Here is a 14,453-nt window from a genome sequence, read left to right as displayed (position 1 = left end):
TAGATTCTCCTGTCGTTATCATTACTTATGTGGTGAAGAACGATTGGACAGAGCTGACCTGCAGCGTGTCATGTGACCTCCCTGTGCTGTGTTTACAGCCTGAGAACCTGCTGTACTACAGTATGGAGGAGGACTCCAAGATTATGATCAGTGACTTTGGCCTGTCCAAGATGGAGGGGTCTGGAAGCGTGATGTCTACTGCGTGTGGGACGCCTGGATATGTGGGTACGGAGAACGGACCAACCCTTATATTGTAATTGCAATAAAAGGCCCATATTGTACTTTATTACATGATACATTATAGGCCAGTTTCACAGACACAGATTAAGACACAGACACAGTCAAAATTCTCACAGTAAGAGAATTGAGTTTACCTTGGTTCAGACATGGTATTTGCATTAAAATGAATGGTCTTATCTCATGTCCATGAGATAAGACCATTATATGCGGTGCTATATGCAGTGCTATTCAGATCACTGTAATGAAGACGATCAGCTGGGTTAGGCACAAAGTGAAATTACACTGTTATTGTGTTTGCTCTTGGCAGCTCCTGAAGTCCTCGCTCAGAAGCCGTACAGCAAGGCTGTGGACTGCTGGTCTATAGGAGTCATCTCCTACATTCTGTGAGTATTGCCGAGAGTGTGCTTTCTGCCACACCTGTTATAATGGTGAATAACTCTGTGTGGCCCACCCTTCTGCACTGCTGTCTGCTCCAGCTCACACTTCTGCCCAAATATCCCTCTGTATTACCCTGCCCCCAATGAGTTTTATATTGGTGTGTTCTATGCTTAGTTTCTGATTACTCTGACCCTATGGAGTTTATCTGGGTCTGTTCTATGCTTAGTTTCCGATGTCTCTGCCCCCTATGGAATTTATCTGGGTGTGGTCTATGTGTAGCCTTTGCTAACGCTGCCCATGATGTTCTGTTCCCTTGTCCAGTCTATGTGGATATCCTCCATTCTATGATGAAAATGATGCCAAACTCTTTGAGCAGATCCTTAAAGCAGAATACGAGTTTGATTCTCCATACTGGGATGACATCTCCGATTCAGGTACTGGAGCTTACTTCTTTTTACTTCTTGTGATATGCTATGATGAAGACTGAAAACTGAGGAGGCAGAAACCTTCCCCTTATACAAATGTTTGCCCTGGTGTAAAATCTAGTATGAACAGCTTGAAATGACCAGCTACCAGCTGTTTCAAAACATAGCTTGAGCAGTTTTTTCAGCAGGGTGGTGTTATGAACCCTTGTTTAATGTATTTTTTATTAACAATATTATTACATTACAAAGTACTCAATACCAAAGTACTCAAGTGGGTAAAACAGGAAATAAAACACCTGTTTTTTGGGTTGTTTTTCACAAAATTTTTCACATTTCAATCGACATTATTCTAAATTGTGGTAGCTACTCTGTTTTCTGCACTCACACTGCATTCATGGCAAGATCAACAATAGGAAAATTTTGTAATTCAAACAATCTTGAAGCCCAGGTTAGATAGCCTTTATTGCAACACGGTACTTAACATAGTGTCTTTTTGGTCTATGCTGTTTAACGTTCTCCCTATGAATTTAATGACATAATGGCGATGTCGTAACAGTGTGCTGACTGACTGGGTAGTGAATAAAACATATTTTTCTAAATTAAAATCATTAGGCCTCCTTAATCTCCCTAAAATGGCAGGAAGAAAGAAGCTGTGTGCTTACCTGCTAATGGATTATTGAGATCATCCTCAATGGAAATGATTGAAAAAAGGTCAAGATCAATAATTACTTTAAGGGGATGGTTTTTGCCTCCTTGATTTCCAGCCACCAGAAGATTACATTACATTACATTATTGGCATTTGGCAGAGGCTCTTATCCAGAGTGACGTACAACAAAGTGCATACCCATAACCAGGGCGCAGAAAGACCCTAGAGGGAAGTACAATTTCAATTGCTACCCGTACAACAAAGATGAGGACCAGGGCCTTTTTTTTATTTTTTTATTTTTTTTAAACAACAAATGAACAAACAAAGCAAAAGTGACCAAACTTAACTATCCAAATACTGCTTACCTAGCCAAGTAAAAATACCAAAACACAAAGTAAATCACAAAGACAACAATTAAGGATCACAGGGAGGTAGGGAGGGATGGGGAGAGGTGCTGCTTGAAGAGGTGCGTCTTCAGTTTGCGTTTGAAGGTGGGGAGTGATTGTACAGTTCTGACCTCAACGGGGAGTTCATTCCACCACCGTGGAGCCAGAACAGACAGTAGTCGTGAGCGTGAGGTGGAGGTTCGGAGAGGGGGAGGTGCCAAGCGGCCTGTGGAGGCTGAACGAAGAGGTCTGGCAGGGGTGTAGGGTCTGATGATTTTTTGTAGGTAAGCTGGGGAAGACCCCTTAACTGCTTGGAAGGCTAGCACCAATGTTTTGAATTTGATGCGAACCATGACAGGCAGCCAGAGGAGGAAGATGGTGTACGTGTGCGTGTGCGTGTGTGTGTGTGTGTGTGTGTGTGTGTGTTTGTCCTTGTGTGTGCGCGCATGTTTGTGTGTGTTTGACACAGAGAGAGTATGAGAACCCTAACCGCTGCACAATTAAACACTTTAAAGATCTCCATATGCGTCATTCCCCTTGGTTGAAGATACGATCATGCATCATTAGATAGACTTTCGTTACATATTATTTACATTTCATATAAATAACCAAATGTAAAATACCATTCATTTATGGTATTTTCACCTTACCATTGTCCCTGCTGTCAAAAAAATTTCTCAGTGAATTGCATTGTGAATTCTTCTGGACAGCAGTAAGTGCACTTAAAGGAAAGTTCCAGAAATTGTAATGAATAATGGAATATGTGGATGATGTGATCCCATTGTGTTCCTGCGGGTGTTAAAAAGGTTTTGATAACAAATGTCTCTTCTGTGTGCAGCCAAAGATTTCATCGTTCACTTGATGGAGAAAGACCCCAGGAAGAGGTATACATGTGAGCAGGCTCTGCAGCACCCCTGGTACAGCACCTCTTCCTCCTCCTCCTCATCCTCACACCAGCCACGTGCATGCAGGCCAAAGCTTTCTATTCTACTGACTTCATGTCACGTATTTAAGAAATAAATCCTGTGCATTTTCAGAAATGTGTACTGTTTAGCTAACTATGCATACGTGTAACTGCTGACGGGCATGCATTGGTTATTGATTTAGTACAATTGATTAATTAATTAATTTACTTATTTAAGTAATTTAATTAGTAAATAAGAAAATCTATGAATTCATTACAATAAAATATGTAAAGGTACCCAGCCCAGAATACATTTTTGCGGTTCAGGGTGTAAAAACACAAGGAGTTGTGTTCCTAAGTTGGAATAGTTCAATTTAAGTAGGTGCAGTCTTTGAAAAGTAGAAAAATCAACTACTCATGACATATACACTGAGCAGCATACATACTGTATACAGGAAATACAGTTTATAGGCTGTCACCTAACTATTACAGCATAAACACACAGACCATAAACACAAAGACCATAAACACAGTTTAGTTGACAGAATTGACTGAAGTAACAGGAATATAAACTCATGAAGACACAGACACAGTGTTACATATGCACATCCAGGGAGGGAAATTAATGTGAGCTTTTAATCTGTCAAATGAATCAGGCTGCCTGTCATGTCTAGACCTCTTCTGTGCCCAGTGTCACATGTTCTGCTCCCCCTCCCCCTCCACCTCCCTCCTCTCTCTCAGGATATCTGGAGACACTGCGTTAGACAAAAACATCCATGAGTCTGTTAGCGCCCAGATCCGCAAGAACTTTGCCAAAAGCAAATGGAAGGTACTATGATTGGTCTACTCCCTTCACTTTTCATTAACAGGTGGACGTCAGTGAAAGCTAGCACGTGGCTAACGTGGGTATATGTTATGTGATGCCTATCATCATTGTTTCAAATGTGATACATATATTTGCATTGAATGTATAGTCTGAAATAGCTACTTTGTCCTGCAATAAGAAAGGACAAAGCAACTGGCTTGCGCCAGAAGTCAAAGAAACAAAATGCTAAAAAAGGAAAATATTCAGGGACACTGTGTTATCAGTAAAGCCATTCTTCTGTAAAGCAAACTTTATGATCTGAAGCAGATGTGTGAGAGAGTTTGTATGTGTGTGTGCATGAGTTGGTGTGTGTTTGTATGTGAAAGAGAATGCTTATACAGTCATTGAGAACTTTATTAGGGACACTTGTACACCTACCTATTCATGCGATTATCTAATCAGCCAATTGTGTGGCAGCTGTGCAATGCATACAATCATGCAGATACGGGTCAGGAGTTTCAGTTAATGTTCACATCAACCATCAGAATGGGGAAGAAATGTGATTTCAGTGACTTCGACTGTGGAATGATTGTTGGTGGCAGTCAGGGTGGTTTGAGTATCTCAGAAACTGCTGATCTCCTGGGATTTGCACACACACTAGTCTCTAGAATTTGCAAAGAATGGTACAAAAACAAAAAAATCTAGTGAGCAGCAGTTCTGCAGACAGAAACATGAGAGATGAGGGACGTCAGGGGAGAATGGCCAGACTGGTCAAAGCTGACAGGAAGGTGACAGTAACGCAAATAATGACACATTACAACAGTGGTATGCAGAGCATCTCTGAACACACAATGCACCAAACCTTTAAGTGGATAGGCTACATCAGTAGAAGACTTAATAAGTCGACAAAATTAGTGTAATAAATACCTATTAAATTGCTCACTGAGTGTATGTCTGTGTGTGTGTGTGTGTTTCATACATGTGCATGACACTCCGGTGCCTCACCCTCTGTCTCCACACAGCAAGCATTCAATGCCACAGCCGTGGTCAGACACATGAGGAGGCTCCAGCTGGGCACCAGTCAGGAGGGGCCCAGCCAGATCACCCCCACCAGCCCCTGCCAGGGAGAGCTGCTGCTGCCTGAGGAGGAGGAGGGGGAGGATGCTGGTGAGTGAGAGAGACGCACCCAGTCCTGCTCCTGTCCCACAGTCACATTCCCCTGAAAACAAACCGACATGTTCCTTCTCCAGAGTCGCACTGCGAAGACGGCTGTTCCCAGAATGCCGAGGGGCTGGAGGAGCAGGACAGTCTGAAGAACTGCACGTACTGTTGTCACCCAGTCAGCCGCGTCTGAGCAGAAACGCGTCTCTGTGACAACCAGTTTGACTGGAGCCCAGAACCCCCCAGTCTGGCCAGGAATACAGAGTTATTCCAGCAGTGTCCACCAGGGGGAGCTGCTGTGTTGAGAATCCTAGGTGAGGAGGGACATTGTGTCAGTGTCAGTGGAGGGAAGACGAAAGGTGAGCATTGACACAGAAGGGAGGGGATACAGAAGAACCAGGCCCAGGTGCATCACAGGGAACACTGTGGCAGTCGAGCAGTGTTTTCCTTTCATATATGTGGGCTTTTATATTCAATTTTTCTTTGTTTTCATATCTCTTTCAACATCAAAATAGCATTTACCATCCTCAATACTGCCACATTTATATGAACTCATAGGAGAGGCTGCTGTGTCTCCACAGAACATAAAGGCACAGGGGTATCCTGCTCCTGGGTCATATTAAGCTTCCATTTTGTGATTAGAAAGTATTTTCTGTGGATAGGCTACTCTTCAATAGAGGTATAGGTTCCTCCAATAGCCAGTCACATGCTAGCACTAGGTACTGGACTATGTTCACTTATCTCATCATCCCTTCGCTTAAAGCACAAGGGCAGGGCGTGCCGAATACTTTTCTTAGGTTTCAGTGTGCTTGCAAAGTGATAAGACTTTTTGGTGCCTTGAGGATAATTTATACCAATTATTTTTCTTAAATCAAGATCAATATTTTGGCATGTACACATAGAATAAATGTGCTGCATTAACTTTCAGAGATTATTTTTTTAAAATTGCTATCTAGCTATCAGTAGGCATCCATTATTATTATTATTATTATTTGTTTATGTTTTGCATTGTATAGAGGCAAACGTAATTTATATCAAACTAATTAAACGCATACTTTTTGGGGCTTTGTAATTCTGGAGTTGGTCTATTGATGAGGGTTGTTTTCTCTTCCAAGACAAAGGATTTAACTTACGAAATAACCTAATTATATATTGATTTGTTTGTTTTATTTGAATCATGTACATGTTAGTTGAGGACCCATGCACTCAGTTGCAGTACTGCTGCTTCTGTAGGGCTTTGCACCTAGTAGACACTCATGTTCACCTCTTCGATCAGGTCAGTCTTTTTTTCTTTTGTCTTTGTCTTTTAATATGTAATTATTTCTGAATCCACATTTCAGTGAGGTCACATAAGATTATGATCTCGACAGTTAGAGTGTTCGGATTCATATTCTAAAAAATACATTTGAAATACATTATCTTCACTATTTATTACTCTACATATAAGGTGAATGTTCCAGTTGATAAAAAGATGACCTACCCTGACACAAAGCCTTTATTGGTCATTGTTAGGGTTCTCTATTTTAACATCATGTAGCTTTCACTCGCATTTGCTTCTGTCAAGCACTGCGCACATGTCTGAAGTGAACTGTACATTTTTACATACAGATTCAGTTATCCCATCTTCTCTTTTCAGTGTGTTTCACCCTGACACCTCCATCATTGTCCTCAGCTCCTAGCATTCCGTTCAGTTTGTCTGTGTTTGCTGTGACAGCACTGGCCACCATTCATGCTAACCTTGTTGAAGAACAGATTGAAGATGTCAACAGTGTTACCAATTTTTTACATTGGGTGTTTGGGGGGAGGGGTGAAATTAGTTATAAATGTTATGTACAAATTGAAATGGAAAGAATGTGAAGTGGGCGTGAATGTGTTACTCAGAATTAAGGAAATGTTTGAACTGATGAAAATTTAAATATGTCAGCTGCAGAGTGTCAAAACTAAGGGAATGAACTTCCAGTCTTTCTAAGAGTACATTCAGTAGCCACTTACATGTGCATAAACATAATTGTGAAAATGCATGTGTAAATGAGAAAATGTAGAACAGAGATGCCAAACCTTACACTGTTGGAGTCACAAATCTCTGGGGTTAGGTGACATTTGAACATCTCTCTGTCTTTGTGTTACACTTTCACAGGTGGAACTTTAATTCACCTTCACCTAAAAAGATTTGTGCCTGTCTTGCATGCCATTTGTGTTTATGTTCACATTAGTGAAGCAGTCAAGGGACTGAAATTCTAATACTCTTTAACTTGTGTCCATGAGGATGCCAAGTCCATGCATCTTTCATCTTGGTTTTCTCATATGGAGAAGGACAGTTGTTCTCACACTATTTATAGGCATATACTCATATTGCAAGAAGTGTGCACACTGAAACATTTGTGCTCAAAGAGACACCCACACAAATATGTATGTCTTCTAAAAACAGGTGTTCTTACACAAATGAGTTACATGCCCACACTTTCTCCCTCTTCCTCTCCCACACACACACACGCACTCGCACATTCACACAGGGATTTCTATGTATATTTCGGAGTAAGAGCAAAGACATACCATTCTGTAATGCATGAATTGACTAACATCACTCCTCCCACATTCAGGTGTGGTTGTTTTTTGACTGCAGGTTAGGAGAGTGTCCCGGCTCACCTAGGCCTCAGGGCCCATGCTAGAGCACCGTGCGTCTGTCCTTGGCCTGCTCTCTTTATTCTGCGTCAGACTGGGACCAGATGGGCTCTGGTTCCAAGCATCTGCATGTGTCCTGTGGGACAGCACAAAATTGTGGGGAAAAAAAAACAAAGCGAAAGTTTGTATCTTATGGTTGTCTATTATATAATGTAACCCAAGGTTTCTACCGCAGTACTTTCTTTAGTACAAATCACAAACCTCCAGGTTGTAAGCCTTGCTTCTGACCGAGTCTATGGTAGCATGCAGCCTAGCTGTGGGGTGGGGTGGGGGGAGGAGGGGATGGTCATCTGACTCCCAAAGTTTTGTCAAAAGAAAAGTCTGTGTCCCATTGTGCACCAGTGACCACTGCTTTTCTCAATCTGGCAACTGCTGTTTGCCTGTATAGGCTACACATTAAGCTTTCTCCTTGGGCTCAATGTCTGTGCCAGTTTAACTCATGACTGAAGCAGTGGCTTGACATCATCTCATGTAAATAAATTGGCTCATATTTACTTTAGATTTTTCCACAGGGGCATTTTATGACAACCTTAAAACATATCATTGTGTATTCCAAAGTCCACTGTAAACTACGAAGCTAGATGTTGTGAATTGACAAAGAGATTTAAACTTGTTGATGAAGTAGTAAGTAACAATGCAAGAAAGAGAAACATAGGTAGGTTTGGGGTAAAGTGGCCATTCCCTCCTGGTCCTTGCTGACTGGGCCTGTTTGCTGAACCTCTGGGTGATCTCTCATTTTGTGTTCTCTGTTAACTTTACGCTTTGTTCCTGTCATGGAAGAGGTACAGTAGTGATCTATTGTTGCATGACCTGGTTACTATGTGTAAGTGATTGATGAGAAAAAATATATGAATATATACACATGTAATTATACTATTGTCATAAAAAAAAATTGTGAAGTGAGGAATTTTCACACCGGAGTTCATGATGCAGGAACACTGTACTGCACATCTGCACTGTGTCAAAGGACATATCTGCCATGTGTTGGCCTGGCGTGGTGGCACACCCACATCGTGCTTGAGTAAGATGTTGGTTGGGGATGATACTTTACTGTACATTGTGGTATTTTTACTTTCAGCTTTGCGTAGTTTCTCTTGCTCTGCAGAATAAGTTCACCTCACCTTTCCCCACAACTTACTGTATGCTGTAAAGAGGCACTGAACGCAAATGCATGTATCTACAGCTGCCGCAGGGAATTTTGCAATATGAGCATTACAAGGCTTTTACCTGTTAGGGTCAGGTCATCCCTCTAAAGCAAGGTTCTATCTTAGGGGACCCCTTTGTGTAATGTCTGTTTGCCAAGTCCAATCACTTGATCAATTACAGTAGTTGAAAACAGGCTTTTGAGTAATTTCAGACCTTAGTCCTTAAGCTCACCATAGTACAGAGCAGGTTTAGCTCCTCTATTTGGTTTCACTGTCCAGGTGTTCACACTTTCGGCAGCTAGGACCTCGTCTTTTTTTACCCAAGGGTATATAATTTAGTCCACTTATAATACAAGCTTTCAATCATAAGCACATTAAAGAAAATACCAGTTAATCTGAGTACAAGTCCTTAAATGTGAATATGGGGCATTTATTATTTCTGGTATACATTGTCGTTTCTGACATAAGAGCACAAAAGCATTAAGAGCAATTAACATCTTACGATAATTCAGGAGTTGCAGTCGTAGGTGGATCAAAAATTACAATACCCATGGGTCCCCTAAAATTGAGTTTGAGAACCTCTGCATTAAAGCTTACAGTATAAATAATGCCCTGTTGTCAGTGTTGGCTTAGAGGCATTCTAACATTGTAGAACTATCTGTTTCTGCTGTCTGGGTACAAGGTGTGTGGACAGAAACGGAGTGTAGAGAGTGAGAGATTTCTCTCCGGCATTCGGTAAGCCTGGCACAACTGGCTTTATTCTTTATGCTGTCACTCCATACTGTGGTGCCCTGCAGCAGGACCACAGCCTGCAGAAGCCGCTCACTCCTCCCGCTAAACGCTTTTCCACAAACTCAGAAGATGACATTTTACTCCTGACTAACCTCATGTTGGACTAGTTAGAGCTCAGCAATCTAGGTCTGATAATTAATTTCAAAATGGCTTGTAAATAGCCAAAATAATGATACTTGCTTGCATTCTAATCCATCTTAATTCAAATTATACTGCTTTATATACTGGACAGCCTTTTCATGACAGCAGACTTCCCTACCAATGTAACGGAGGGTGATATCCGCAGAGGATCTGTATCATAGCTCAGCAATGGCGGAGAGTGGTCTGGAGACAGTGCACTGAGCTGCTCATCACACTACCTCTAATCTTGCCAAATATCAGTTTCTTTTCCTGCCATGCTGGGTAGAATTGCAGCATTAGTTACAAATTACATAAATAGTGGCTGTAGAATTAAATTGTAGTTGCCAGAAGTTCATGATTAAATAGAATATCAGAATATCAAGTTGCACAGACATATATAATGCCTTCCCTAAACAATCAAAAGTGTGCCACCATAAGTTTTAAAGTACATTTGCACAAAACAAGCAGTTATTCTGGCATTATTATTTAAACAAATAAAGTAATTATGCAAATGTCTGAAGGGCTTACTCATAAAAAATTTAAATAGTCTATTGTTACTCATTAGTTTTGATCTGGCCATGGTAAAACTTCAGTTTGGTTGAGAGATTGGTTTGAATGTTCCTCTCTTTAAAAGTGTTTCTGTTGTTAAACTTTGGTTTCTGTTAGCTAATATTACTGAAATACAGTCAGTACATGTATGTATGTTATATAAACACACGCATACACAAACATATATATTAAAAAATATATATAGTATATCTTTTTTGTAAAAGCTGTTTTGAGCTACTAATGTATGGATGCAATGCATCATGGGTAAATTAATATTATTATGGAGTACTGCTCAATATTAAAGCCACTGATTTGTACCTTGAAGATTTGCTAGCGGCCAATAAAATAAACTTCCTTGTCTATGCACTGTGCCTTCTGTAATATTTTCAGGTTTGCTCTACTTGGTCATCATGATTAAAAAAATATTTAATATCTTGTTCATGGTTGCTGCACCATGGGACAGATATTACTGATGGAATATAACTGATTGCATACTGTAATAACACTGCAACTGAGCTGCTACTAAGTGTGATGTGCAATATGTGAGTTTCTGTTGCCATTTACTGTCCTGCATGGCTGTCAAATTACCAAATCACAACACCTTTGGACTTATGTGGCGCACACCATTCCACTAAATTTAGTGTAAATGTAAATAACACTTAAAAAAGGTTATTCAGTTTGGTTGATTCCATTTAAAGGAATTGATCTGCGTATGGTCACTTATGATAATCATCACCGGATATTCAACAATATTGGCATTTTCGTTTTTATATTCAGAACATTCTTAATGCTTTATTGGCACATATCCTGCATTATGTTATTTGCTAGTAAATGAAGTTGTAAGTTCATCTGTGACATATGTACCTGGATCATTTTCCTGTGACAGAAGTTCTATAAAGCAATAAACACATTGTAAATCTAGGCAAAGAGGTTGTCTGACAACCAAATGGGAATCTAATCTGAATGTTCCTAAACGTTTTCTATTAGCTTGGCCCACTGGGTACTCTGGGTAGATAGTCATAAACCTGTGTCTGTAACATGAGAAATGGATAGAGAAGCATGTGTCTGATTGTGTTTCTGCCTCAGCCTGTGGCGTAAAGAGCTGGGGTAATTATATTTAGCGGACAATTTCAGAGGATAAACTGGGGGGTAATTGGTACTGGACCTCCTATGTGTTTATATATTTAGGAAAGTACAACTCTCTGATCCACTTCCAGCTCAGCTGCACTTTCATTCATTTACTGTCTGAGTGAAACAACAGAGGCTGGAGCAGACAGAAATGTGTTTACATTATTGAGTCCAAACTGCAAACAAAGCCTTATAATACTGTGGGCCACTATGATTCCATAGGTATCAAATTTCTCTCATTTTCCAAATGGCCTAAGCTTTTGGAAAACAATTTCAACCACAACATAAATTTGATAGGATATGGATGGAGAAATTACAGCACAGGAGAAATGGGTCTGTGCCTTTGCCTTAGGCTCAGTTTCTTTATATTGTAGTAGGTACATTTAGCATGTGAACACATGTGTGCCTTACCGTAGCAAGGTTTTCTGTCCATCTTGATACAATACTGCCTTTTACCCTTGTGTTTATTTTTCCTACTTTTGCATATCACGGACAGCATGTCAATGCTTGGACACGGACAGTCAACACACAAAAATGTGATTGCATTAACAAACTCCACTCTCACAGAAATCTTTGTTGGGAAAGTTTTTTTTTTTTTACATTTGAACACATTGAACCTTTTTCACTTGTACTTGTGTCCGGGTGTGCGTGATGAATGTTTTGCGTTGATTATTTTCTTAGTAAATTACATATTTTGTCTAGTTCTGTGAACTTGAACCCTGTAGCACTTTCTGTCCTTTGAGCTTGGACATAAAAGAGTTCATTCCTTCTAATTGAGGTATGGGGTTATGTAACGCATAAATCTAACAGTGACTGAGTGCCCATTTCGGCCAGGAATGAAAGTGTTGTTCCTGTTTGTGTGGGAAAGAGAATTGTCCCAAAAGAATGTTGGCTGCCCAGCATGGTCACCTTGGCCTTATGACCTGTAACCTCTTCCTTGCTTTTCAATCCTATCTGCACTGAGGTGAGTGGTCGCCCTTGGAGCATCACTTAGTTACACGGTTTGGGGGTCTGTCACAGTTATTTGAACCACTGCTTCTTCACTTGCCGCCTGATAAATTTCTATGACTTATTTCAGCTCATGGACTGCATTCTTTTTTTCCAGGCATTGAAGACTTTGAGATGATGATATCCTCAAGTGTTTGGTGCTAATGTTGCTTTGACTTTGCGTGCTTCATTGCCCTGACGGAGATTATATAATGTGTCTGCTATGGTAGAATCTCCTTTTACTAGAGGTGAATCAGGGTCATTTTACATTCTGCACATACGCCCATTGATGAACCTTTGAGTTGTTACAGGAGGTTGAGAAACAAGGTAAATAAAAGTTGTATTTAAATGCAGTATGTAGACGTGATATGATTTAAATGTGATTAATGTGATATATACAGATTTTTCTCTGTTTCATATCAAAACATGCTCAATTGTTCTGTCAGCTTTGTCCTGCGACTTTCTCCGTCTGTGGTGGAGTGTGGTGGAACAGGTGGGCATCTCCTTTGGGATCTGTACTCTCAAACCAAGTATGTTTGGGTTTATTTAACCCTTTAACAAAATGCCCACATGAGTGTTTAGAGATTATTCACCCCGACAGTGAGCTTTGCCTTCTGGCAGGAATATGTGTTAAACGCAACATTACATTTTAAGATCTGTTTTACATACCGTTATGTGTCGCTTCAAATGATTCAGTCTGATCTTGTCCCTGAACCGCTGAAGGCAATGCGTGGTTAATGAATAATCATAAATAAGACCGGGGTTTAATGAGTATTCAGATCAAAAATGATGACTTGAGTGACATCATTTTAAAGTAACTCTGACCTTTAGGGGAGGGGGAGGTGAGCTGTATTTAAAAAAAAATCTGGCAGGAAATGGTTTAACATTAATGCATTTTCTTTTTATTCCCTAAACATTTGTGTAAATATGTTCCAGGGCTCACTGGATCCAAATGAAATGCCTTTTCAAAATTTCATCAAAAGAGGTTTTGGTGGAACCAGAGATGGAAAACAAATTATCTGAGTCAGAATGCTGGGAAAATTTGGCTTTCTGGATCTGAATGAAAGGGAATTAACTGGTGAAAGGACTTACAGTATTTAACAGCACTTGCCAATGGCCTTACATAACCTGATTTCTGGTTCTTGTCATGTCAGGTCAGTTCCCAGTGGTCACTTATTACCTGACACAAATGTTGTCCACTAGAGGCTGCCTGTAGCCTAGTGGCTAAGGTACATGACTGGGTCCCGGAAGGTTGGTGGTTCAATCCCTGGTGTAGCCATGATAAGATCCGCACAGCTGCTGAACTCTTGAGCAAGGCCCTTAGCCCCACATTGATTTTCCCCTGCTTAGTTTAATCAACTGTAAGTCACTTTGGATAAAAGTGTCAGCTAAATAAATAACAAATGAATGATATAGATCTACAATTTTCAGGACTGTATTAATTATTGTCTTAATTATTTATATGAAATCATAGATTAAAATGATTAATGCTAAACATTCCCTGGGGGTCATGGTGTCTGCATGTGTTTGTGGTTTCCTTTCAATCATCTGTCAAATGTCAATTAAGGCCTAGAGAACAAGGTTTGTGCCAATTAATGGCCTGAATTAACCACGGGTACCAAGAACAGCCCGAAAACCAGCAGACACTGCGGGCCACCAGCTTGACACCTATGTTCTAGAATTACTAGCCGTTTGAACCTTCACTGAAGTAATACCTGAAAGGTTACTATAAACTGTAACTGTAGACACAATACCCTGCACAAGAGAGACAAGAGACAAAGAGATGGTGTGAATGTGTATGCTCAGTGTTTGATGTGGGCTTGACTTAATTTGGATGCGGTGCCAATTTTTGTGTTTAATGTTGAACCTGAGTTGCTTTTTGAGTGAGATCTGAGGGAAGGTTATTGCAGATTCTTAGTTTCTACCCACCATCCATTTGCCTTAATAGAACACTTCTTTTTTTATGGGCAGGTCAGTATGGCAGAGCAAAAGATCAGAGGCCATGAAATGCCAAGATTCCAAACTCCAAATTTATAGAGGTGTGAGGTCACATAGGCTACTCTTAAGACTGGATGCTGCATGCACATGCAAGCTTCTCACGGAT

General features: G+C 40.4%; 1 protein-coding gene across 1 annotated transcript in view; it reads left to right on the top strand.

Annotated features, from left to right (window-relative positions):
* The window catches only part of LOC133139037 (calcium/calmodulin-dependent protein kinase type 1-like), a 47,330-nt gene extending 39,949 nt beyond the window's left edge, over positions 1–7,381 (top strand). Inside the window, exons 6-12 of the mRNA XM_061258286.1 lie at positions 99–225; positions 548–623; positions 940–1,052; positions 2,915–2,993; positions 3,722–3,809; positions 4,808–4,952; positions 5,036–7,381. Of these exons, the coding sequence (XP_061114270.1) occupies positions 99–225; positions 548–623; positions 940–1,052; positions 2,915–2,993; positions 3,722–3,809; positions 4,808–4,952; positions 5,036–5,139 (732 nt within the window). The 3' untranslated portion in view covers positions 5,140–7,381. The remainder of the gene's footprint in view (positions 1–98; positions 226–547; positions 624–939; positions 1,053–2,914; positions 2,994–3,721; positions 3,810–4,807; positions 4,953–5,035) is intronic.
* Positions 7,382–14,453: the final 7,072 nt, after the last annotated feature.

This window comes from Conger conger, chromosome 10 (genome assembly GCF_963514075.1).
Source record: "Conger conger chromosome 10, fConCon1.1, whole genome shotgun sequence".
NCBI lineage: Eukaryota > Metazoa > Chordata > Actinopteri > Anguilliformes > Congridae > Conger > Conger conger.
The sequence above is the reverse complement of the archived record's forward strand: the minus strand, read 5'-3'. Positions and strand labels throughout refer to the sequence as shown.